The 27,255-nt window shown below is 40.7% G+C and overlaps 1 protein-coding gene across 1 annotated transcript in view; it reads right to left on the minus strand.

Moving 5' to 3' along the window:
• The window catches only part of tecpr1a (tectonin beta-propeller repeat containing 1a), a 111,986-nt gene extending 88,286 nt beyond the window's left edge, over positions 1 to 23,700 (minus strand). The window contains exons 1-4 of the mRNA XM_059979016.1: positions 22,776 to 23,700; positions 9,882 to 10,114; positions 7,296 to 7,478; positions 6,258 to 6,380 (exon numbers count right to left, since the gene is read on the minus strand). Of these exons, the coding sequence (XP_059834999.1) occupies positions 6,258 to 6,380; positions 7,296 to 7,478; positions 9,882 to 10,114; positions 22,776 to 22,908 (672 nt within the window). The 5' untranslated portion in view covers positions 22,909 to 23,700. The remainder of the gene's footprint in view (positions 1 to 6,257; positions 6,381 to 7,295; positions 7,479 to 9,881; positions 10,115 to 22,775) is intronic.
• Positions 23,701 to 27,255: the final 3,555 nt, after the last annotated feature.

Raw genomic sequence — 27,255 nt, forward strand, 5'->3', positions numbered from 1 at the left:
GTTGCACTTTTAGTGTAATTCTTGCAGGACGCCCATTCCTAGGGTGATTAGCAACAGTACTGAATTTCTTCTAGTTGAACACTCAGGTCTTTAGAAATGCTTTCGTAGCCATTTCCAGATTCATGCATCTCTACAGTTCTTCTTCTAAGATCTTCTGAAAGTTGTTTTGATTGAGTCATGGTGCACATAAACAGACCTTTCTTGAGAAAAGAAAGATCTGTCATTAACCTGACTTAGTGTTTCTTTTTTTTTGATAGGGCAGGACACCTCCACAACCCACACCTCCAATCTCATCTCATTGATTGGAACACCTAACTCCAAAGAGTTTTTGTAGAAGGCATTACCCCAGAGGTTCACATACTTTTTTGAACCAAGACTGTGATTGTTTAGATGCACTCAGTATTGACAAGAAGTAGTACAATTGTTTGTGTGTTATTAGCTTAGGCAGATTGTCTTTGTCTATTATTGCAACTTAGATGTGTAACTAATGCAGAAAACCATGTAATTGGAAAGGGTTCACAAACTTTTTCTTGCAACTGTATGATAAGACCATAAGATATAGGAGCAGAATTAGGCCATTAGGACCTTCAAGTCTGCTCTGCCACTTCATCATGGCTGATCCAATTTTCCTCACAGCTCCATTCTCCTGTCTTCTTCCTGTATCCCTTCATGCCCTCACCAATCAAGAATCTATCAATCTCTGCCTTAAATATACATAAAGACAGCCTATACAGCTGTCTGTGGCAAAGAATTCCACGGATTCACCACTCTCTGGTTAAAGAAATTCTTCCTCTTCTCTGTTCTAAGAGGACACCCCTCTATTTTGAGGCTATGTCCACGGGTCTTAAGACTCTCCCATCATAGGAAACATCCTCTCCACATTCACTCTATTAAGGCCTTTCCCCATTCGATAGGTTTCAATGAGGTCACCCCTATTTTCTGAATTCCAGTGAATACAGGCCCAGCACCATCAAATACTCTTCATATGACAAGCCATTCAATCCTGGAATCACTTTCGTGACCCTCCTTTGAACCCTTTCCAGTTTCAGTACATCTTTCTAAGATAAGGGGCCCAAAACTGCTCACAATACTCCAAATGGGGCCTCACCAGTGCTTCATCAAGTCTCAACATTACATCCTTGCTTTTATATTCTAATCCTCTTGAAATGAATGCTAAAATTGGATTTGCCTTCCTCACCACAGACTCAACCTGAAAACTGACCTTTAGGGAAACCTGCACAAGGACTTGCAAGTCCCTTTGCACCTCAGTTTTTTGTATTTTTTCTCCATTTAGAAAATAGTCAACTTTTTCATTTCTTCTATCAAAGTGCATGGCCATACATTTCCCATCACTGTATTCCATCTGCTATTTCTTTGCCCATTCTCCTAATCTGTTTAAACCCTTCTGTCGCCTCTTTACTTCCTCAAAACTACCTGCCCCTCCACCCATCTTGGTATCATCTTTAAACTTTGCAACAAAGCAATCATCTGCATCATCCCAATCATTGATATATAACGTAAAAAAATTGGTCCCAACACAGACCCGTCTGGAACATCACCAGTCACCAGCAGCCAACCAGAAAAGGCTCCCTTTTTCCCACACTTCTGCCTCCTGCCAATCAGCCACTGCTTTATCCATGCTAGAATCTTCTCTGTAATACCATGGGCTCATAGCTTCTTAAGCAGTCTCATGCATGACACCTTGTCAAAGGCCTTCTGAAATTCCAAGTGCACAACATCAACCAATTCTCCTTTGTCTATCCAGAATGATTCAACACCTCCAACCCAATGTCACCTCTTTTTAATAGTTTGATTTCATTTTTTACCAATAGAGCAATACTGCCTCCTCTGCCTTCTTGCCTGTCCTTTCAATATAATATGTATCCTTGGTTATTAAGCTCCCAGCTACAATCTTATTTCAGCCATGATTCAGTGATACCTATAACATCATACTTGCGATCTGCAACTGTGCTAAAAGTTCATCTACCTTATTCCGTACACTGCGCACATTCAAATATAACACCTTCAGTCCTGTTTTCACCCTTTTCAACTTCGTCTGTCTTTTATGTTGCAACTCATCCTATTCACTGCAATTTTGCCCCCATCAATACCCTCTCCTCGCTACAGCTTGCCTCAGTTTGTAAACCAGCTACTTCATCTTCAGCACAATTATCCATCTTTCCTACAATACTTTTTGCATTGAAACATAGCAGCTCAGGACTAGTCCCACCATGCTCAACCTTTTGATTCCTAATTTTGTCTGAGGTCTTACCACCATCTGCCCCCATAACTTCTCCAATAACTGATCTGGTACTCTGGTTCCCATACTCCTGCAACTATGGTATAAACAGCTTTTGCCCAGTTCTTTGTTGTTTGACTGCCCCTCAGTTTGACGAGAGATCATCCCTAACAATCAGGCAAACTTCCTGCATATGTATCTCTATACTAGCCTCTCTAGCACTGAGGGCATCTTCAAAAAAACCAAGGCCTCAAAAGGCAGCCTCCATCATTAAGGCACTCTCCCCCCATTCCCCAGGATGTGCTCTCTTCTCATTACTACCACTGGGGAGGAGATACATGAGCCTGAAGACACACATTCAATGTTTTAGGAACAGCCTCTTCCCCTCTGCCATCAGATTTCTGAAATGACAATGACACTACCTCATTATTATATATTTATTATTGTAATTTATAGTATATTTTATGCATTGCACTGTACTGCCTATGCAAAACAACACATTTCACAAAATACTGTATGGCAATGATAATAAACCTGATTCTAATAAAGGATTATACTGAATGCACAGTGTTCTTAGCCTATTCTAAATCAAGTTTAAGCTCAAGTTTATTGTTATCTGACTACATATATACAACCAAGTAAAACAATGTTCCTCCGGACCAAAGTGCACCTACAATACATATATCATATAAAGATATATGACAGTACAGAGGAGATTTACTGGAATGTTACCTGGGTTTCAGCACCTAAGTTACAGAGAAAGGTTGAACAAGTTAGGTCTTTATTCTCTGGAGCGTAGAAGGTTGAGGGGGGACTTAATAGAGGTATTTAAAATTATGAGGGGGATAGATAAGAGTTGACATGGATAGGCTTTTTTCATTGAGAGTTGGGGAGATTCAAACAAGAGGACATGAGTTGAGAGTTAAAGGGCAAATGTTTAGGGGTAACACGAGGGGGCATAGCTGTGTGGAACGAGCTTCCAGTAGAAGTGGTAGAGGCAGGTTCCATATTGTCATTTTTTTAAAAAATTGGATAGGTATATGGACAGGAAAGGAATGGAGGGTTATGGGCTGAGAGTAAGCATTCGGCATGGACTGGAAGGGCCAAGATGGCCTGTTTCCGTGTTGTAATTGTTATATAGACAATAGACAATAGGTGCAGAAGTAGACCATTCGGCCCCTCGAGTCTGCACCGCCATTCTGAGATCATGGCTGATCATTCACTATCAATACCCAGTCCCTGCCAATAGACAATAGGTGCAGAAGTAGACCATTCGGGTTATATGGTTAAAGCACATAAAACTAAATATTACCACCATTTAATAAAATATAATAATATAAAACATAAATATAAATGGGATTAGTATGGTCCAAGTTGACATGGTAATTCAGCACATTTTATTCACAATCACAATTCAGAATGGTGCCTCTGGATAATCAGATAGATATCTTGCATTAATCATTTATAGTAATCCATTATTTCTTTCTGTTTTTATTTGCTTCTGCTTATGCTAATAAACAAAACATTGCCAAACAACAGTTGAAATGGCACCTATCATTGTAACATGATTTCCCCACCCTTGTGTGAAGGGTGGAAGAAATCATTTTGCCTGTTAGAAGTAGTTTTTACTTGTTCACAGCTTAGCTGTTGTGTCCGTTTGGAGCAGGAACAATGTTTCATTTAGCTGTATACATGCGTAAAGGTTGAATGACAATTAAACTTGAATTTTTCAAGTTTTTTCTATCAAATCGAAGAGAAAACTCAAAGTCCTGCACAATGTTTATCATCTCTCTCAAGCAACATCATGAAAGCTGATTATTTAGTATGACCACATTGCTCAATGCTGTGTGTGTATTGACTTCTGTGTTTACTTAATTACAATAGAAATTACATATCAAAAGCTACACTGCAGACTGCAAAGGTTCAAAGGTTCATTTATTATCAAAGTTTACCACTCTGAAATTCTTCTTCTCCAGATAGCCACAAAACCAAGAAAGAAAAGAACCAGCAGCACAATCATCGACCCCCAACTCACTCCTCCCCACAGTTCCAGAACCACATTCAAAATAAAAACAAACGTAAAAGATACAGAAGAATTGAAATATATGGTTTCGTGGTCTGTCTAGAAGATGTTGACTGAAGGAGCGTTGTACGCTGGTGCCATCTTTACCAAAGAGTTTCTCCGCTGCAAAGGGCATCATAGCATGCAGGCAAGTGTCTTCCTTGGAACAGTATAGGAAGAAGACATTCTTCCCCAATTCTTGAACTATTTATTTATGTTGGCATTTATATATTATTTAAAGATACAGCATGGAATAGGGCCTTCAATAGGGCAAACATCCAACAACCCCAATTTAACCCTAACCTAATCATAGGACAAATTTGCAATGATCAATTAACGTACCCACTACATCTTCAAACCGTGGGAGGAAACTGCAGTGTCCAGAAACCCCCCACTTTCCATTGGAAAGCCGTTTTGACTCTTTTCAGAAAAGCGCTGGAATTGAACTCTGACAGCCCGAGCTGTAATAGCATCACATTAACCACTGCACTACTGTGGTGCCCAACCACATATACAGATGCATAGAACGTGCGAAGCACAGACTTTTTAACCCATGGTGTTGTAACAACCTTTCTTTAAGATTAATCTAACCTTTCCCTCTTACATAGCCCTCCAGATTTCTACTATCTATGTGCCTATCTAAGAGTCTGTTAAGTAGCCCTAATGTATCTGCCTATGCCACCACCCCTGGCAGTGCATTCCACACAGTCACCATTCTCTGTGTAAAAAACCTATCAACTGACATCCCCCCCCCCCCATACTTTCCTCTATTCATTTTAGTATTGAGCTCCCTTGTATTTAGTGAATTAGAATATCTCATGCCATGTATATCATAATTCTAGCATATCCCAACATCTTGGAATGGGATTCATTCTTAGCCTATCTGTTTGAAGCAAAGATAGTAAATATGTTATTGTTGCCAGAATTGACAAATATGGAGTTTACGGAGCCGGTCAGCACAGAGAAAGGCCTTTCAGTCCATCATATCCTTGCCCATCTATTGACAAATCCTATTGCAAGGTTAAGACTTCCCACAGATACCACTTGACCTATTGAATTTCTCCAGCAGATTGCTTGTTCCTATAGCCATACCCTATTGATAGGACAATGCAGTAATTTTACTTTCAGTACATGCTGTCTTTGGATTATATACCTGAATTATAGACACACCTACATGTGAGCAAGCTCCCATAATATTGTTAAATTCGGAAGTCTGACTTATACATAATCTATGAAAGACAGAAATAGTTTCCTTTCTCCAACAATTAATTGTTTTTCTCTTATTGGTCTGAAGTTCTCTTGACGTTAACCATTATAAAAATACGGAGGTATGGTTACTATACCAAGTGATTTTTTAAATCTATTTTCTAACTTATGGAAAAAAAGCCATTATTCTCCTTTCACTGAAATGGGTGACATCTCTCTGTCCCTTGTTAGTGAGAGAGAGCCTGTGGCATGTTGAACTGTTGGGTAAACAATAGTTTTTGTTGACTGCAGAACATGGTCTCTCTTTGGGTGCTTTGCTATTGCTTGGTGGATGGTGGGACTGACGCTTTTTGCTGAAATGGGAGGGGGCGGGGGGGTGATGCATTGAGGCTTTGCAGCTGTTTGCATGGGAAGGGGTCAGAGGGGGCTTTGGAGTTCTAACATTTTTCATGCTTTTGGGGTTCTTCTGTTTTTCATGGATCACTGTAAATATTAAACAAAACCATTTGTTACCTGGGAACAGCCTAATTTTATAACTTTTAGATTTATCACTTAAGAAGAAAGCAAACGAGTACTTGTACACAGTAAGCAGTGGACAAACTCATCCCATTTATAATCAAACTGTTCGTAAATTAATTCAATATATGTACTACAAGCCCTCCACATAAAAGACTTGAACAGCAAGTTTAGTCAGCAGTGTTATCTTAAATTACTATAGGATTCTTAGAGCCAGCTGGAAGGTCTACAAACCTTCGCCCAGGTGTTGCATGACTTATACCTCCTGTATCGGATCCATCGGCGCCGACGCACGTAAGAGTTCCAGCGTTTATTTTTTGTATAAGTGGCAGGAAAATCTAGGGCATAAGTCCAACCCTGAAACAAATGTGTTTAGGTGTTAAGTTACAGGTTTCAAGTTAGTACCATTAGTACACTGCAGCAAGGTGAATGGCTCGTCTCTGTCTATAAACATGGATTTGGCAAAAATTAGTTCCAAATAAGAGATACAGTTCAATGCCACTCCATTCCCCATTCTGGTTACCCTCTCTTTTCTTTTCTTTTCTTCCTCGAACCCGCCTATCACCTCCCTCTTGTGCCCTCCTTCCTTCCCTTTATTTCATGGTAATCAGCATTATCTTTGCATCTACACTCAGTGGCCACTTTATTAGATACCTCTTGTACTTAATAGAAGAGACACTGAGTGTATGTTCAGGGTCTTCTACTGCTGTAGCCCATCCACTTCAAAGTTTGATGCGTCATGCATTCAGAGATGCTTTTCTGCACACCACTGTTGTAACATATGGTTACTTAAGTTACCGTTACCTCTTTGTCAGCTTGAACCAGTCTGACCATTCTCCTCCCATCTCTCTCATTAACAAGGCATTTTCACCCATGGAACCGCCGCTCTCTGGATGTTTTTGTTTCTCACACCATTCTCTGTAAACTCTAGAGCTGAGGTTTCCAACCTGGGGCCCAAAGTCATATTACTTAATGGTATTGGTCTATGGCATAAAAAAGGGTTGGAAACCCCTGCTCTAGAGGCGGTTGCATGAAATGCCAGGAGATCAGCAGTTTTTAAGATATTCAAAACATCTCATCTGGCACCAACAATTATTCCAGCAATAGAGCTGAACCTCTTAACCATGTCTGCATGCTTTTATCCACCGAGAGTTTTCACACGACATTTGCTTTAACAAGCAGGTGTACAGTTACACCTAATAAAGTGAACACTGACAGTTTATCAGTACCAAGTGGTCCCAATGCAAACAGTTATTCATTATAATCTCTTACCCCTTTTTCTGTTGGCTCTCCTCCAATATTTTCATCCACGTACCAGCTGGATTCCCACTCCCAATGTTCTGATGCAAGCTTGAATTTATTGAGGGGTTGATGCTTCAATCCTGTAACATCACTCCATTGCCAGCGGTCACTGGGTAACAAGTGGTCACTGAAACCATCCACCGGATTCCAGCGCTACATAAAATAGACCAAACAAATCTTAAGGATAAAGTTATTAAAAGATTAGCTTTCTTTGTCACATGTACATTAAAACATATAGTAAAATGCTTTCTTTGTGAACAATGACTTTGTGAACAAAGTCTGAGGATATGCTGTGAGCACCCAGCAAGTGCCAACATAACATGCCACAACTTACTTAGCCCAACCCGTACATCTTTGAAATTTGGGGGAAACCAGAGCAGCTGGAAGAAACCCATGTGCCCACAGGGAGAACGTACAAACTCCTTACAGGCAGTGGTGGGAATTAAACCTTGATCATGATCACTGGCACTGTAAAACACTATGAAACCAATACACTACCATGCCACTCTAATCTCAGGCATAAAGCACAAAAAATCCACACATTTGTCTCTAAAAAATGGTCTTGCTGTCCAAATTGCAACACAGCACAAGTGGAAATATAAATATTCACCTTCCTATAAGAATATAAAACACATGAGCAAATTAGGCCAATCGGCCCATCAAGCCTGTTCTGCCATTCCATCATGGGTGATTTAATATCTCTCTCAATACCATTCTCCTGCCTTCTCCCAGTAACCTTTGACACTTTTTGCTAATCAAGAATCTATCAACATCAACAATGTACCTAATGACCGAGTCTCTAAGCTGTCTATAGCAATGAGTTCCACAGATTCACCACTCCCTGGTTGAAGGGTGATCATATTTATTTCTACAGCGACAACCACCCAAATAAGTAATTGGATAAGAAATTTATATCTGTTCAGGGAATACAATATTGAATTTTGACCCCACTAGTACTTAGTATGAAAGCATATATACTGAAACATTGCAATCAAACCCAAACACCCAGGTGTTATATGATCAAAGATGCAGTCAAAAATCACTCTGATTGGATTCTAAAGATCAGAGCTGAAATAAACGGCTGCAGTAGAATCTTGGCAATTTTTATATTTTCTCCCGAAGCTTTCAGCACATGAATTAGTTAGACATAGTCATAGAAAATCACAACACAGAAACAGGCCCTTCAGCCCACCTAGTCCACCCTGAACCATTTACACTGCCTTCTCCTACTGACCCACTCTGCACCATAGCCCTCCATACCCCTACCATCCATGTACTTATCCAACTTATCTTAAACATTGAAATCGAGCTCGCATGTACCACTTGCACATTCCATACTCTCACACCCTTAAACATTTCACTTACACCCTTAACCCATGATAGTCATCATATTTCACTCTGGCGGGAAAAATCAGCTGCTCATTTACCTAAACTACACCAATCACCGCACTTCAGAGCAATTAATTGTGTGTTTTTCTGTTTGTCAGATGAGATGTGGACTTGTCCAAGCCTAACTAGAATCAGTGGCATTGCTTGGATTTGAGCATCAGCAAGACTGTGTAAAAGCAGCAAATTTTCATCTGTAAAGAATAGGAATGATCCAGAAAGTTATTAAGATCATTCACAATCATCCTTATTATAACTTTATTTTTCTTTCAGGCTTATTCAATTAGTTAATTATTATCCAGAAGAGCAGGATCACATAATGGTTAGCCAATGATCGGGGTTCAATTCCTGCCACTATCTCTAAGGAGTTTTTAACATTCTCATTGTGACCGTGTGGGTTTCCTCCGATTGGTCCAGTTTCGTCCACATTCCAAACTCGTATGGGTTAGGGTTAATAAGTTGTGGGTATGCTACATTGGCATCAGAAGCATGGAGATATTTGCGGGCTACCCCAGCAGATCCTCAGACCATAATGGTCATTGATGTAAATGACGCATTTCACTGTACATTTCGATGTACATGTGACAAATAAAACAAATCTAATCTAATCTAATCTTTTCTTAACTTTCCTCAGAATTTGAACTCACATCATGGGATCATGAGTTCAAGTAACCCAATCGCTGACTCCATAACACAACTTTTCTATGTTCTAAGAGTACTACATTACAAAAATTCTACACTATTCTGTACTTCAGTCAATGAAAGCCATAAAAGCAATAAACAGCGTAACAGTTAGTGTAATGCTATTATAGCACCAGCAATCAGGGTTCAATTCCTACTGCTGTCTGTACAGAGTTTGTACATTCTCCCTGTGACTGCAGGGGTTTCCTCCAGGTGCTCCAGTTTTCTCCCACATTTCAAAGACATATGGTTAGGGTTAGTGAATTATGAGCATGCTATGTTGGTGTTAGAAGCGTGGGACACTTGTGGGCTGTCCAAAATTTAATGCAAATGATGCATTTCACTGTATATTTCAAAGTATGTGTGATAAATAAAGCTAATCTTTAATTATGTACAGAAAACAGTTACAACTTCACATATATACAAGTTATCTCACTTGAAATGATAACTCATGTACACCAATTGTTATCCAACTTGAAAAATCCATACCTGATTTTCATAGGTCTCTTCTTGGTATCGGATTGGAACATCATTCATGTGGACATAAACGTAGATTTGCTGGTCACATGCAATTCCCCAACAGCATTGCTTGACAGCTGCCAGTCTCTTAAATTCCAAGCTTGCATCTTTGCACAACTCCCAGTACTGACTGGCTGTCGAAAGAGTGTACACTTTGCCATGTACATCTACGGCCCATAGAAGGGAGCTGGGCATGGCTGCCTCTAATTTTAAAAAAATGCAAAATCCATTAGTAATCCAGATTTAGACCATAAGATTTAGGAGCAGAATTAAGCCAATTGACCCATCAAGTCTGCTCCACTATTCAAATGGCTGATTTTTTTAAACCCCATTCTCCCACTTTCTCCCTGTATCCCTTAACCCTGTTATCAATCAAGAACCTATGAACATCTACCTTAATTACACCCAATGATTAGGTCTCCACAGTCATCCATGGCAACAAATTTGTCACCCTCCAGTTGATGAAATTCCTCCTCATCTCCGTTTTAGAGGGACACCCCTTTATTCAGAGGCAGTGGCCAGCAAACCTAGACTCTCCACATCCACCCTGACTAGGCTTTTCAGTATCCATAAGTCCATTAGATATAGATGTAGAATTAGGCCATTTTGTCCATCAAGTCAGCTCCACCATTTCATCATGGCTGATCCATTTTTCCTCTCAGCCCATTCTCCTGACATCCTCCCATATTCCTTCATGCCCTGACCAATCAAGAATCTATCAACCTCTGCCTTAAATATACATAAAAGGTTTGGCCTCCACAGCTGCCTGTGGCAAAGAATTCCACAGATTCACCACTCTCTGGCTAAAGAAATTCATCCTCATGTCTGTTCTAAAAGGATGCCTCTCTATTCTGAGGCTATAGACTCTCCCACCATAGGAAACATCCTCTCCACATCCACTCTATCAAGACCTTTCACCATTCGATAGGCTTCAATTAGGTCACCCCTTATTCTTCTTAATTCCTGTGAATACCGGTCCAGAACCATCAACACTCTTCATATGACAAGCTGTGCAGTCCTGGAATCCCTCACCTTCTATCTCAGCACAGAAATTTTTCCAGCAGTACATTCTAGTGACCACCTTTCACTGAATCTATTCATATACAGGAGGCTGATTCATCAAGTTAACCACTGGCAATTGTTCACTGTCAGAAATGCTAACTATAATGTCCTATGAAATAGTACAGCGTTATTCATATGGACATTTAAGAGACTCTTATATAGGCACAAGGATGAAAAAAATGGGGCACTATATGGGAGGGAAGGATGAGATTGATCTTGGAGTAGGTGAGTGGGTTAGCACTACATGGTGGGCTGAAGGGCCTGTGCTGTACTGTTCTATATTCAAAAGTCACATTTTGTTCATTCATTAGTTATATGCCTTGCTGTATGACATGGGGACCATAGTCTTTCAATAACCATGATTGTTCTTGGCAAATATTTCCTACAGAAGAGGTTTGCTATTGCCTTGTTCTGGGCAGTGTCTTTACAAGACGGGTGACCCCAGCCATAATCGATACTCTTCAGAGATTGTCTGCCTGGTGTCAGTGGTCACGTAACCAAAACTTGTGATATCCACCGGCTGCTCATACGACCATTCACCATCTGCTCCAATGGCTTAACGTGACTCTGATTGGAGGATTAAACAGCTGCTACACTTTACCCAAAAGTGACCTGCAGGCAAGTGGAGAGAAGGAGCACCTTACAGCTCTTTTAGTGGAGATGCATCTCCACCCACCACCCTAAAAGTCAAGTGGGACATCTAAAAACATGGTTCAAGTACAACAGCATTTCAACTGGCTCTGAAATTTCCAGCTTGCTATCTGTAAGGCCCTCTTCTGTTCAAGGCAGGGGAAAACAAAATTGCATATTCCTAGTATGAGGCTATCACACATAGTCCAGACCAACAAGAATGTTAAAATTGGCTGAAAAACTGCCTGCAAATAAAGTGCCAAAAAGTTGAAAATTAGTTGTTTCTAATTTCAAATATCTGGCACCAGCAATACTTTTGTCTTGTCTTAATGCGTTCAAAGTTTCGATCATTTCAGTTAGATCTGAACTATTTGACATTGTTATACAACTTTTAGCATATGGGGATGTGCATTTAATCCAATAGGATGGAGAATTGCAAGAAAATTAGCTGAGACTCATTGGCTAAAAGGCAATTAAAATAAATTTAAGGCAATCAAATCATAACCAAAAACTTGAGATGACGAGAAAATTTTTTTTTTAAGTAAGTACCCCATAAGCTGTCCTGTTTCCCAAAAGAACAATGAGAACAGGTTTAACAGGAGCTTTCACAGAGAAGTCAGTCCACATTTAAAATATTAGCAGAGCTGTGAGGAAAGCACAAGGGAGTCTTTGGAAGATAGGCTGAATGCACTCTTGTGCTGTATCATTCTATGAAAAGAGATCTTCATCTGCTATTTTTTAAAACCTATTTGCAATATAAATTGCCTTAAATATCAAGGATTAAAAATCAGAATCCCGAAGTGTACAATACAGGTATAATTTTGTCCAGTGGTACCCACAAAATTGTGAGTTTATAAACCTTGCAGAATATTGGTAGCTTGGGTTGACTATTTGGAAGTTTGGTTGATCTCAGAGCATGGCTAAATGTTTGCAGACGTTTCCGCTCCTATCGAGAAGTCATTATCAGTGCACAATTGAGGGTGTTGTCTCCTCAGAATGCTGGCTTGTATACTCCTCTGGGCTCCTATTGATTAGTTGTCATGATCTGGTTGGATATAATCTCAGGATCTGGACAGCGAAGCAAACACTTCTGACAGACCTCCTTCAGAAACTTCTACTGCTAAACTGTTCACAGTGTCTTGAACCAACCAAGCAGATAATGATATTGCACACAAATGCTGGAGGAACTCAGCAGACCAGGCAGCATCTATGGAAAAGAGTACAGTTGACGTTTTGGCATCTATAGATGCTCCCTGGTCTGCCGAGTTCCCCAGCATCTAGTCTGAGTTGTTTGGACTTCCAGCATCTGCAGATTTCTTGTTTGTAATCATGAGTCTGATCAATACCCAGTTATTACCTTTCAACTATCAGACATTTGAACTAGAAGGGATAACTTCACTCAAATTCACTCGCCCCATCACTGAACTGTTCCCCACAACCTATGGACTCACTTTCAAGGACTCTTCATCTCATGTTCTCAATATTTTTTGCTTATTTATTCATTATTATCATAGATTTTCTTTCATATTTGCAGTTTGTTGTCCTTTGCATATTGATTGTCTATCCTGTTAGATGCAGTCTTTCATTGATGCTATCGTGTTTCTTGGATTTATTGTGTATGCTTACAAGAAAACAAACCTCAGGGCAGTATATGGTGACACATACAGTATATACTTTGATAAATTTACTTTGAACTTTGAGGTGATGAACTCTGGTGAGGTAGACAAGGGCAGGACCAAAACAGCAAATGATAGGGCCCTGGAAAATGCTGCAGAATAGAGAGAACTAGGGATACAAGTACATAGCTTCCCTGAAAGTGAAGACACAGGTAGATAGGGTGGTGAAGAAGCATTTGGCATGCTTGCTTTCATTGGCTGGGGTACTGAGCAGAAGAGTTTTATGTCATGCTACAACAGCATAAGACAATGGTGAGCTCCACACTTGGAACATTGTATGTAAATCTAGTTGCCCAGATATTGCAAAGACATAATTAAACTGGATAGGGTGCAGAAAAGATTCACAAGGATGTAACTATGAATTGTACGGAGAGACTGAAAAAGCTGGAAGGTAGAAGACTGAGAAGTATACAATATCATGAAGAGAACAGAAAGGTTGGGGGGCACAGTACTTTCTTCATGGGCTAGTGAAGTCTAAAACTAGAGGTTATGGATTTAAGGTGAAAGAGGAACAATTTAAAGAGGCCTAAAGGGCAACTTTATATACACACTTGCTGGTGGATATATGGAACAAGCTGCCAGAGGAAGCTGTAGAGGCGCATACAAATGCAACATTTGGACAGTTACATAAATAAAAAAAGTTTAGAGATGTAAAGGTAAGGATTAAAGTTTTACTTTACTTGTCACATGTACATTGAAATACGCTGTTTGGATCAAATCAAATCAGCACGTGTCACCACACTTCGGGCACCAGAATAGCCATGCCACAATTTACTAATCCTAACCTGTACATCTTTGGAATGTGGTAGGGATCTGGAGAACCTAGAGGAAACCCACACTGTCATTGGGAGAACGTACAAACTTCTTATGGACAGTGGCGGGCATGGAACCTCAGTCTAATAGCTGGTGTTGTAAAGTGTTGCACTAACCATTACGCTACCATGCCGAAAAGGTTAGAGAGATACAAGCCAAAATGTAGGCAAATGGGACTAGCTCAGGCACACATCTTGGTCAGCATGGACAAGCTGGGCCAAAGGCTCTACTTCTGTGCTGTCTGTAGGTGCTGCATTTCATGAACCTACTACTTAAGTATCCATACATTCTCTGGAAATTTGTAAAATGAACACTTTGAAAGGGTCTGATGGGAGAGATGCAAAGAACATGCTTCCTCTAACTACAGAGTCTAAAATTAGGATGCAGCATCAGAATAAAAGATAAGTCATTTAAAACTGAGACCAAAAAAAGAAATCACCCTTAAAGTCCATAACTTTTAGAGTTCTCTGCCACAGAGAACAGAAGTATTTATATATATATATATACACACACGCACGCACGCAACGTCCCATTTGCCTATATTTGATATATATACTCTTCCCCCCCATCCCCGGGTAAATAAAGACATCAGTTGAAATAAATGAGCTTTTCTCATCTGTCATCATGGACTAAGTGCTTGCCGCAGTATACTTAATGTGCTGTACTACTGCTACTGCTAAACAACAAATTTCACAACATACGTAAGTGATATTAAACCTGAATCTGACTTGATGAGCATGTGGACCTGAGGTACAGAATAACCTTTGATCTATGCATTCATTGATTGAGATACAGCACAGAATACGCCCCTCCGGCCCTTTGAGCCGCATCACCCAGTAATTCCCCAATTTAATCTTAGCCTAATCACAATGACCAATTAAATCTACCAATCAGCATGTCTTTGGACTGTGGGAAGAAATTAGAACACCCAGAGGAAACTCACAAAGTCAAGGGGAGAATGTATAAACTCCTTATAGACAGTGACGGGAATTGAAACCAGGTCACTGGTACTGTAAAGCGCAATGCTAACCACTATGATGCTGTACCACCCCATCAAAACCTACTGAATGGTGGTGGACTAAGCTTGAGGAACCACGGTCAATTCCTGTTTCTGATGTTCTTGAATCACGTCCCACTTTCAGAGAGTGTATCAAACACTGCCTCTTCAAACCCTCCTCAAAACATCTTCTGTATCCCAAAGTGCTTTATGCAGCTCAATTTGCTGTAAGCCACTCTAATTTTCCAAAAATTGACTTTAAAAACAATAAAGAAACAGCAAAGGTGAGATATAGAAGAGTTCGGCTGTTATTATCATGTTGGAGAGCTGTGTTTCTATAAGTGAATACAGGTTGGTTTCTTTACGATAGTACATGCTCTGAATTACAACACTGCTGTTCCCAAAGGCCCAAAAACTAGGGCTACCTCCACACTAGACTGGGTAATTTTGAAAATGCCAGTTTCGCGTAAAAACAATAGGCGTCCACATTAGGCGTTTTTAAAAATATCTCTGCCCACTTTGGAACGGATATTTCGGCGAATCTCCTCCTACTGTGCATGTGCAGGACACATCTACCGAAAACAGGCAATATGTTTGGTGTCGAATCTCGCTGTGAAAGACGGTGCGTGTTTGTTCAGTTACAGACTAGAAAAACTTAAAAGATGGATAGCTGTTGGCTCTCATGCAGGAGGACTTAAAACTAAAAAAAAACAAATACTGGAGCGTATGGAGGCAACCGACAGGGATTTCACGGACGGTATGACTCAGCTGACGACAAACATTGAAAAACTGACAAACTCTGTTGCATTAATAAAGCTCCTTGTTAAATGTATAAAACATGTCTGCATCAGTATTATCTTGTATTTCCATACAATGTTACATTAGGCTGTTACACATCTATTGTCAGAGAAGTACTTACATAAGTAGGTAAACCACCTACATACCAGCAAGGTCAGAAAACAGGGCAAAGTGAGTAAACTTATTTATTCAGTAAGTTATGGGTCAAAGTATTTGGTGAGTACATTTCTAACTCTTCTGGCTTCAATCTCGTTGCCGTCTGTTCTGAAATTGTTAGGATGCGTTCAAGAAAACAATGAAATGGCGTGCTGCCGTCACCATCTCTCATGACAGTGTTTTCAGATTTCTCCAGTTACCCCGTCCACACTGATCTGCCTGGGCGGCGTTTTCAAAATGACACACCCTGGAGAGCATTTCTGAAAAGCTCCGGTTTTGGGGGATGAAAACGCCGTTTTAGTGTGGACAGAGGGTAAAAACAAAGAGAAAAAGCTTCGGTTATGGATTTATCCAGTGTAGTGTGGACATAGCCTAACTCTAACACGTCAGATTCACACCACTGTCAATTGCTTTTGTTACTTAAGTACCTTGATTGTCTTTCAAATGAACAATGAGGAAGTCCTCATGAGAAAGTGAAACAAACCTAATTTGATGGACCCATGCACATTCATATCTGTTCAGCAATATCATGCAAAGTGCTAATGTGTTTTTCTGTCATGAAATTGCATTCTCAGTTTAGAATCAGGATCAGGATTTATATCACTAACAGATGATGCAATATGCAACATATTGATGCAGCTATAAAGAAGATAAGACAGCACCTATATTTCATTAGGAATTTGAGATTTGGTTTGTCCACTAAAACACTTGAAAACTTCTTCAAATTTACCTTGCAGAGAATTTTGACTGGCTGCATCATCTTCTGGGGCTACCTCATAAGATCGAAATAAGTTGTAGAAAGCTGTAAAATTAGTCATTTCCATCATGTGTACTAGCTTCCATAGTATCAAGACATAGGAAGGCGGTGTCTGTCATTAAGGATCCCCACCACCCAGGACATGCCCTCTTCTCACTATTTCTGTCAGGAAGGAGGTACAGAAGCCTGAAGGCACACACTTCGTGACTGGAACAGCTTCTTCCCTCTACCATCTGATTTCTGAATGGACATTGAACCCATGAACACTACCTCACTCCTGACGAAGGGTCTCGACCCGAAACATCGACTGCTTCTTCCTATAGATGCTGCCTGCCCTGCTGTGTTCCACCAGCATTTTGTGTGTGTTACCTCACTACTTTTCTGTTTTTGCACTATTTTTTTTTACTTAACTGTTTAATAGACATATTTCTGCATCAGTCTTCACTGTGAAAGACACTGTGATACTATGGTGGAAGTTCCAGGTGTCACGGGGCATGAAGTGTGTTAAGTTACCACTACTAGAGAGAAGGTTCTTGGGAAACTGGAAGGTCTGAAAGTAGATAGGTCACCTGCACTAAATAATGTACACTCCAGAGTTCTAAAAGAGGTGGCTGAAAAGATTGTCGAGGCATTAGTAATGATCTTTCAAGAATCGCTAGATTCTGGAATAGTTCCAGAAGACTGGAAAACTGCAAATGTCACTTCACGCTTCAAGGGAGAGAAGCAGAAGAAAAGAAATTATAGGCCTGTTAGTCTGACTCAGTGGTTGGAAAGATGTTGGAGTCGATTATTAAGGATAAGGTCTCAGGGTACTTAGAGGCACATGATAAAATAGGCTGTGATCAGCATGGCTTCCTCAAGTGAAAATCTTGCCTGACAAATGTTGGAATATTTTGAAGAAATAACAAGCATGATAGACTCACTTGATGTTGTGTACTTGGATTTTCAGAAGGCCTTTGACAAGGTGCCATGCATGAGGCTGCCTAATAAGCTACGAGTCCATGGTATTGCGGGGAAGATTCTAGCATGGATAAAGCAGTGGCATAATAGCAGGAGGCAAAGAGTGGAAATAAAGGGAATCTTTTCTGATTGGTTCCCAGTGACTAGTGGTGTTCCAAAGGAGACTATGTTGGGACTAATTCTTTTAACGTTATATGCCAATGATTTGGATGATGGAATTGATGGCTTTGTTGCAAAGTTTGCAGACCATATCAAGATAGATGGAGGGGCAAATAGTTTTCAGAAAGTAGAGAGACTACAGAAGGATTTGGACAGATTAGGAGAATGGGCAAAGAAAAGGCAAATAGAATACAGTGTCGAGAAATGTATGGTCATGCACTTTGGTAGAAGAAATGTGAGGGTTGACAGCTTTCTAATGGAGGGAAAATTCATAAATTTGAGGTGCAAAGGGACCTGGCAATCCTTATGCAGGATTCCCTAAAAGTTAATTTGTAGGTTGAGTCTGTGGTGAGGAAGGCAAATGCGATGTCATTTCAAGAGGACTAGAACATAAAAGCAAGGGTGTAATGTTTAAACTTTATAAAGCACTCCAGTATAGTGAGCAATATCAGAAAGGCTAAAGCTGGAAGCCTTCAAAGGAGGCTCACAAAAATGATTCCAAGATTGAATGGCTTGTCATATGAAATGCATTTGATGGCTCCGAGCCTGTATTCACTAGAATACAGAAGAATGAGGGGTCAGAATCAGAATCAGGTTTATTATCACTGGCATGTGACATGAAATTTGTTAACTTAGCAGCAGCAGTTCAATGTGTTACGCCTGTGCCCCAACTCTGAGGGGCCGAAGGGTACAAAGTAGCCCCCTGCTTTTTGGGAATCGCAAGATCGCTATTAATTCAGGTCAGGAGACCCAGGAAATGAGAGAAAGACATGCAGAATCCACAAAGGGGTTTGGAATGTCCTGGCCCCTCAGTGACACAAAGCCACTGGAAACGGCCATTGTCTCTTGGAGACGGAATTGTGTATTGAGTACTGTACGTCATCGAAGCTATCAGGGAATGATCAGAGAGGGTTGGTTGAGGGATTGCATTATCCCAACCTGACTGACATCTGAGACCCCGTGAGTCAGGATAAAAGAGGGTCTGGGGAACAAACCCTTTGGACGCACCAGGAGAAATGCCAGAAATCTCGTGACAGCGTAATAGCGACAGCCGATGGAAAGCCCACGTGCGTCCTTTTCCATTTGCCTCGGAATTGGTGGGCCTGACCACGGAAGATGGCTTAGCTAAATAGCAAAAGGAGCTGGTCACCCATGACCAGCTCCACCAACGGAACTCTCGAAGGATCGACATCATAAAAAGGAAAACGGGCAAGTTCTAAGAAAAATCCGTCTCTCTCTCTCTCTTTAACAAAAGGCTGCAGCCTGCATGAACTTGAGTGACTTTTATATTTCCATCAGACAATATATTATCCCCAAGACAACGATAAAGCTATTTCTTAGTGATTATTATTATACCCGCGCTCTTAGATTTAGTATTGACGACGTATATTATCTGTATGTTTGCATTGATATTATTTTTGTGTATTTTTATCAATAAATACTGTTAAAAATAGTACCATCAGACTTCAACGGACCTCTCTATCTTTGCTGGTAAGTGACCCAGTTACGGGGTATGTAACAAATGCAATACATAATCTAGCAGAGAAAAAATAATAAAATAAAATCATAATAAATAAACAAGTAAATCAATTACATATATTGAATAGATTTTAAAAACCTGCAAAAACAGAAATACTGTATATTAAAAAAAGTGAGGTCATGTTCAAAGCTTGAATGTCCATTTAGAAATCGGATGGCAGAATGGTGAAAGGCCTTGATATATCGAGTGGATGTTTCCTATGATGGGAGAGTCTAAGACCAGAACATAGTCTCAGAATACAGGGGTGTCCTCTTAGAACAGAGAAGAGGATGGTGAATCCTTTAGCCAGTAGGTGGTGAATCTGTGGAGTTCTTTGCCACAGGCAGATGTGAAGGCCAAGTCTTTAAATACATTTAAGGTAGTGGATAATAGATTCTTGATTGGTCAGGGCTTGAAGGGATACGGGGAGAAGGCAGGAGATTGAGAGAAAAATTGGATCAGCCATGATGAAATGGCACAATAGAGTTGATGGGCCAAATGGCCAAAATCTGCACCTATAAATTACAGTCTTATGATCTTAATGTAACTCAGTTTTTTCTCTATATTTATTTATCATGTATTTCAATGTACTGCTGCCATACAGTTAACAAATTTAACATAAACTGATGATATTAAATCTGATCCTGATTCTTGATGTCATAAAATGTGTTCTTTTTGTGGCAGAAGTACAGTAAAATGCACAAAAATACTATAAATTACAATAAGAAATGCATATTTATATTTTAAATTAAGTAAGTAATGCAAATGAGAGCAATACATCCCTCCATGACTGGAAAGACATATCCCTCCAACAGGCTTGCGATAACATTTAACAAAATGTCTTCATGTCAGGGACTGCCATTCTGGTCTCAAAACTTGATTGGATCATAGAGTAAGTGCTACCCTCCACTTCACTCTGTCCAATTTTAGGAATTAAGTTGTTCAGTAGCATAGCAAGCCCATGGCAGTAGTGTGGGATATCATAGGCTGTTCTTCCACTCCTGGGAAGCAGGGACATCACAAAGCATGCTCCTGAGAGGTACATTTCCAAAATGGAGCACCACCCACTCTCAGGGAGTTATTTCTAAATCAAAGCATCCGCTCATAAGGTCTATCTCCAAAGGGTTGTACTTCGCTGTCTATAAATAAGTGATTTAGAGAATATCTTTCACAGGCTGACTTCAAATAGGTCAGTGTCTGCTGTTGGAGGTTCTATTTATAAATTCATTAGTAAGATCAGCTTACTAAAGGATCTGAATTGCTCAGTACCCTCACATGGAGTGATAAGGAGAGAAAGGGCAATAGAACTAAATCCTGAAGGAACCATCTCCAAATGGTTCAGAATCAAGTTTATTATCACTGACGTATGTCGTGGCAGCAGTACAGTGCAATACAAAAATATTACTGTAAGTTACAATGAGAATATATATAATAGATAATAGTGCAAAAAGAGGCTGACAGGTGTATGTCCATCTGTACTAATCCAACTCTGCACTTGACTTTACCCTTCCACCACTGGCTGAGAAGTGGCAGATGGAGTTCAACCCAGATAAGTGTGAAGTGTTTCATTTTGGTAGGTCAAATATTATGGCAGAATATAGTATTAATGGTAAGACTCTTGGCACTGCAGAGGATCAGAGGGATTTTGGGGTCCGAGTTCATAAAATGCTTAAGGCAGCTGTGCAGGTAGGCTCTGTGGTTAAGAAGGTGTATGGCATATTGGCCTTCATCAATTTAGAAGCTCAGAGGTAATGTTGCAGCTATATAGGACCCTGGTCGGACCCCACTTGGAGTACAGTGCTCAGTTCTGGTTGCCTCACTACAGGAAGGATGTGGAAGCCATAGAAAGGGTGCAGAGGAGATTTACAAGGATGTTGCTTGGATTGGGGAGCATGCCTTATGAGAATAGGTTGAGTGAACTCTGCCTTTTCTCCTTGGAGCGAAGGAGGATCAGAGGTGACCTGATTCAGGAAGGTCCTGACTAAGGGTCTCAGCCCGAAACATCGACAGTGCTTCTCCCTATAGATGCTGCCTGGCCTGCTGTGTTCCACCAGCATTTTGTGTATGTTGTTTTAATTTCCAGCATCTGCAGATTTCCTCGTGTTCCCTCAGATCCCTTCCAGGTTTCAGAACCAAAGGGGTAACTTCTCTTGTCCCATCATTGAAATGTTCCCTAACTTATGACCTCACTTTCAAGAACCTTACATCTGAATATTCATTGCTTATTTATGTATTATTATTATTTCTTTCTTTTGTATTTGCACAATGTCTTTTGCACAATGGTTCAATGCTCAAGTTTGTGTAGGTTTCATTGAATCAGTATAGTTATTATTCTCTGGAATTATTGAGTATGCCTGCAAGACAATGAATTTCAGTGTTGTATATGGTGATACATATGTACTTTGATAACTCTGAGCTTTGTATCACTTACCGCTCATCCAAAATCTAGTTTTATCTACCAACACTCGAAAACATTGACAGCCACATTCTTAAGAGAATTCTCTCTCTAAATCATAGCATTTGCTCGGGACAAGGAAATGACCGAAAATCAGTAACCCCGCTCAAAAGCGCCATCCCTAAATCATAATTCACAAACAGTATTAAAAATAGTCAGTGCCCACACCAAGGGGACCGTGTCCAAACCAGCCAGTGTCCTCACCCAGGGGACTTTCTCCAAACCAGCCAGTGCCCACGTCCAGGGGACAATCTCCAGATCAGGCTGTGCCCACACCCAGGGTCTGTCTCCAAACCAGCCAGTGTCCTTAACCGAGGGCGGGGGGACGGTCTCCAAACCAGCCAGTGCCCACAACTAGAAGCACCATGTCCAAACATCAGTGCCCACAAGTGGGGGTAGCATCTCTAAACGTCAATGTCCACACCTGGGGGAGCGACTCTAAACATCAGTGCCCACAAGTGGGGGTAGCATCTCTAAATGTCAATGTCCACACCTGGGGGAGCGTCTCTAAACATCAGTGCCCACAAGTGGGGGTAGCATCTCTAAACGTCAATGTCCACACCTGGAGGGGGCGTCTCTAAACGTCAGCGCTCACACCGGGAAGAGAACGTCTCTAAACGTCAATGTCCACACCTGGGGGAGCGTCTCTAAACATCAGTGCCCACAAGTGGGGGTAGCATCTCTAAACGTCAATGTCCACACCTGGGGGAGCGTCTCTAAACATCAGTGACCACAAGTGGGGGTAGCATCTCTAAACGTCAATGTCCACACCTGGAGGGGGCGTCTCTAAACGTCAGCGCTCTGGAGGGAACAAATCACAAGAACCCACAGTTCATAAATGGGTCAGAAGGAACACACGGAAGAACACCCTCGGTACATTACCGCCACCTGCCGCTCTCGGGCCCGGGTCCCAGCACCGCTTGGTAAACGTCCACCATTCAAAGCGGACGCAGCTTCCGGAACCTTCTCTCTTGACAACAGACGAAGCTCCAATAGATATCCCGCCTCGCGACATACAATTGGGTCATCTGGCACAACTCTATGCATTGATTGGTCTTCATACCGTCAATCACTCTGCAACCGTGACGTCTGACGCCATCTGGGTGAGGGGAAGGTGCTTTGCTGTTGGCTTGCTCAGGTAAAGGAAGATGCTGGGATACCTCACTCACGCCCCAGCCACTTATGGAGATAGGAGTCCTGCCTGAGAGCTAGGTCAGTAGACGTAGATCTGGGTGGAAGAATTCAAAGAGCTGAGGTAACATGAATGAAAACGAATGTCACAGTTCAGCAGCTCCAATCCGCTCGCTGAATGGGCAGCAGTTTTTTTTTTGTCATTGTGCAAACGCTGGGGGAGTTAAACAGCAGAATTATATTTTAAGTCTCACAAACTTAGCATTAAATACACCTCTTTCACTTTTAACACATAGAATATTACAACACAGGCCCTTTGGCCCACAATATTGTGCCGATCTTTTAACCAACTCTAGGAACAATCTAACCCTTCCCTCCTACATAGCCCTTCATTTTTTCTTTCATTCATATGCCTATCTAGGTTTTTCTTAAATGTCCCTAATGTATCTGTTTTTACCACCACCCCTGGCAGAGTTCCATCCACCTACCATTCTGTGTTTTAAAAAAACATACTTTTCATATCCGCCCACCTCATCACCTTAAAATTACGCCCCCTCATATTGGCCAATTCCACCCTGGGAAAAAGACTCTGGCTGTCCACTCTATCTCTGCCTCTTAACATCGTATACACATGTCAAGTTGCCTCTCATCCTCCTTCACTCCAGAGAGAAAAGCCCTAGTTTGTTCAACTTACAGATTCAAGAGACAATTTTAAAAGTACAAAATCACAGCAGAACTATTTAACTCACCTTTCTGAGTTGGGTTGTGAATGCCACAACTTAGTTCCTGCAGGAACCGGTAGATTATAGCATCTTTTGAGGTGTTTCTTTATCTACTTTAGTATAAAGCAGATAATGAATCTTTTGACAAATTGTCATCTGGTTCATTTATGAATACTACAAGAGATTCTGCTGATACAGGAAATCCTTTACAACGCACAAAATGCTGGAGGAAAGGACCAAAATGTTTTGGCATGGATTAGGGCCTGTTTCTTGCTGTACTTTTCTTTCACTCTCTGATTCTAATTAAGCAGGTCAGACCATAAGACATAGGAGCAGAATTAGACCATTTGGCCATCAAGTCTGCTCCATCATGCGCTCATGGCTGATTTATTTTCCCTCTCAACCCCATTCAACTGCCTTCTCCCCTTTTGAGAATGTATTTTTGAGGAGAGTAAATAATCTAGCACTTCTGTGATCTCCTGGGGAATAAGGCAAGGATGAGAGTTTAGAGTGCAGCTATGGCCATCTCTGGGGGTGTGCACTGCATCCATTCCTAATGGAAGAACATGAACCTGTGGTCGGCTCCATTACTCTGCGCTGATTAAAAAGTCGAGCAAGATTAAAATCGAGGATAAGAGAAGGAAATGAAAGGGTGCTGAGCGCCCTCTGCCTGCGTTTGAACAGTCTCTTCGCTGCTGCTGGCAGGTAAAAGTTGCATGAGTCTTGGCTTCCACGTGGTTGAGCTTGGGAGTAGCTGTTGCCCTGCAGCCATTGAGCTTCTGGAAGGGCTCCACTCCCCTCAGTGCTGAATACACTCTGCAGCTGTGGACTCTCTTCCAGAGTCTCTGTAGTTCATGTCCCTTGTGTTTTTATTTACTTTTTACTATTTGTGCAATTTGATCAAGGCACTTCAGTGTTGAACCAACTCTGCACTGTGGTCTGCAACTATTGGCACAATGTTTAGGACTCACTTTCAAGGACTCTGCAGTTAATGTTATTATTTTCATGGTTTTTTTTTTAATTTTGGGCTTTTGATGGTCTTGTGTGGGGTTTTTCTTTGAATGGGTTCTTTGTTATGTTTGTGTTTGCTGTGTTATTGTGTTTCTTTGTTTTGTGGCTGCCTGCAAGAAGATGATTCTCAGGGTTGTATACTGTATACATACTTCGATAAATAAATGAACTTTGAACCTTTGGCACCCTTATTAATCGAGAACCTATCAATCATGACTTGGCCTTCATAATAAGTTCCATGGATTCTCCACCTGCTGCCTTCTTGAAATTCCTCTGCACGTATGTTCTAAAGGAATGTCTTTGTATTCAGAGGCTTGGCGTATATGGTAAGGAATAAACACACACAATGCTGGAGGAACTCAGCAGGACAGGCAGCATCACACAAAATATTGAAGGGTCTTGGCCCCCAAATATCAACTGTTTATTCTTCTCCATAGATGCTGCCTGGCCTGCTGAGTTCCTCCAGCAATTTGTGTGTGTTACTACATACGATGGTCTTGAAAATATTTCATCATGTGACTATCACCTGCCAGAACCTGAAATGAAACCAACACATTGCAATCAACGATGAGTCCTGATAACCAATGTGTATCTTTGAACAAGGGGTTGAGAGAACCAATTAGTGGATCCCTGCAGTGCTCTTAACATTGTACACAGCTCCTCAGAGTGCCATGCTGTTGCTTATCTATTCTTGGCAAATCGATAAGACTTCTACTTGATACAAGAAATACCTGAGTATCCTTCATTCAAAGGTTTTGAAATATTGGTTTTATTTCCTAATGGTGAAAACAGTGAGCAAGAAGCTGTCCATGAGTGTATTTCAATAAACAAGAGCTTGTGAACTCAACTGCAATGCCTCATATTCTATTCCAAAAGAGACACTTCCTGTTTCTTTGCTTTCTTCCACTTTGTATTATGATTCAGAAGAATGATTCTGGAAATGAAAGTGCTTGATAGCTCTGAGCCTAAATTTGCTAGAGTTTAGAAAAATGAGGAGGGATCTCATTTAAACCTATCTAATATTGAAAGGCCTAGATAAAGTTAATGCAAAGAGAACGTTTTATCTAAATGCTTTCCTAACTTGTCTGTTCCTATCCCTCTCAAATATACCTCTTCTGAATTACACCAATTGCAATTTGCAGCCTGTAATTTCACTTTAAGCAACATACTTTTGAACTGTCTTTGCAAAGGCAGAGAACGTTGCTTTCTAGCAAGGAATATATTAGCACAACCTTAAAAGAAGCTTTTATTTTCATTTCCATTCTTAGATATGAGGTTTAGTTGGTGAGCCTAAAACAACAGGGCACATCCTCAGAATAGAAGGTCGTCCATTTAGACAGAGATAAGAAGGAATTTCTTTAGCCAGGTGTGTTGAGTCTGTGGAATTCATTGCCACTGAGATCTGTGGAGGCCAAAACATTGCATATATTTAAAGCAGAGGTTGATAGCTTCTTCATTAGTTAGGACATCAAAGGTATGGGGAGAAGGCAAGAGAATGGTTTTGAGAGAGATAATAAACAGCCACAATGAAATGGCAGAGCAGGCATGATGGGCCAAATACCTTAATTCTGCTCCCATGTTTTATGGTCCAAAAGCTTCACAAGCTGATAAGGTAAAGTTTGACAACTATTGAATCTGAACTAGTCTGATTGGATGCTCTTCAACTTTGTCTCAGCAAACTGAAGTCCTGTAGCATGTATCTTACAAATAATAACAACGCACGGGAAATGCTGGACCAACTCAGCAGGTCCTCCAGCAATCTGGTTCACATCTACCACAAATTCACAGCATTTTTGTTTTAGTTTTGAATTTACAGCATTAATTTCACTTCCTTTATTTGAACACAGATGACTTTATTCTGTATTCAGCCACAGGTTCCTCTTTTTTCCTGTTGATGTGCTTTAATTTCCTGTTAGGGATTACAGGAATATGATGTGATTGATCCAAAGTTCTTTCGGAAGTCAAGGAATAGACATGAGACTGGTTACTTCTTGGTGGTTTTATTATGTACTAGTAGAACAAAGAGAATTGGAAACAAGGAGGAGCAAAGGTCTAGTAGGGGAAGGAACACAGAAGTGAAGAAAAATTATGGCAGGCCAATGTGTTCATTTCTTTTATACCCAATAGATAAGAAACATTCTACTCAAATTTGTAGATAAGAGTTAACTCTTAACAGTTATCTGAACCAATCAGAGACCCTATAGAAGTAATGCAATACCAAGAAACTTCCAGAATGATGCTAAGAGCTGTAACCACTAGGGGACACACTGAACAATTACATGCTTATAGATTGTTATATAAAATTCAAGCAGGCATAAATTGCTAAACTGCAAAGAAAATAACCATCATACCATCTAATTCCAACAGGATGTAATCTAGGCAACATACATAAAATGGTAGAGGAACTCAGCATGCCAGGCAGCATCTATGGAAAGGTGTACAGTTGACGTTTTAGGCCAAGACCCTTCTGCAGGACTGGAGAAAAAAAAGACGAGTAC

This window comes from Hypanus sabinus, chromosome 9 (genome assembly GCF_030144855.1).
Source record: "Hypanus sabinus isolate sHypSab1 chromosome 9, sHypSab1.hap1, whole genome shotgun sequence".
NCBI lineage: Eukaryota > Metazoa > Chordata > Chondrichthyes > Myliobatiformes > Dasyatidae > Hypanus > Hypanus sabinus.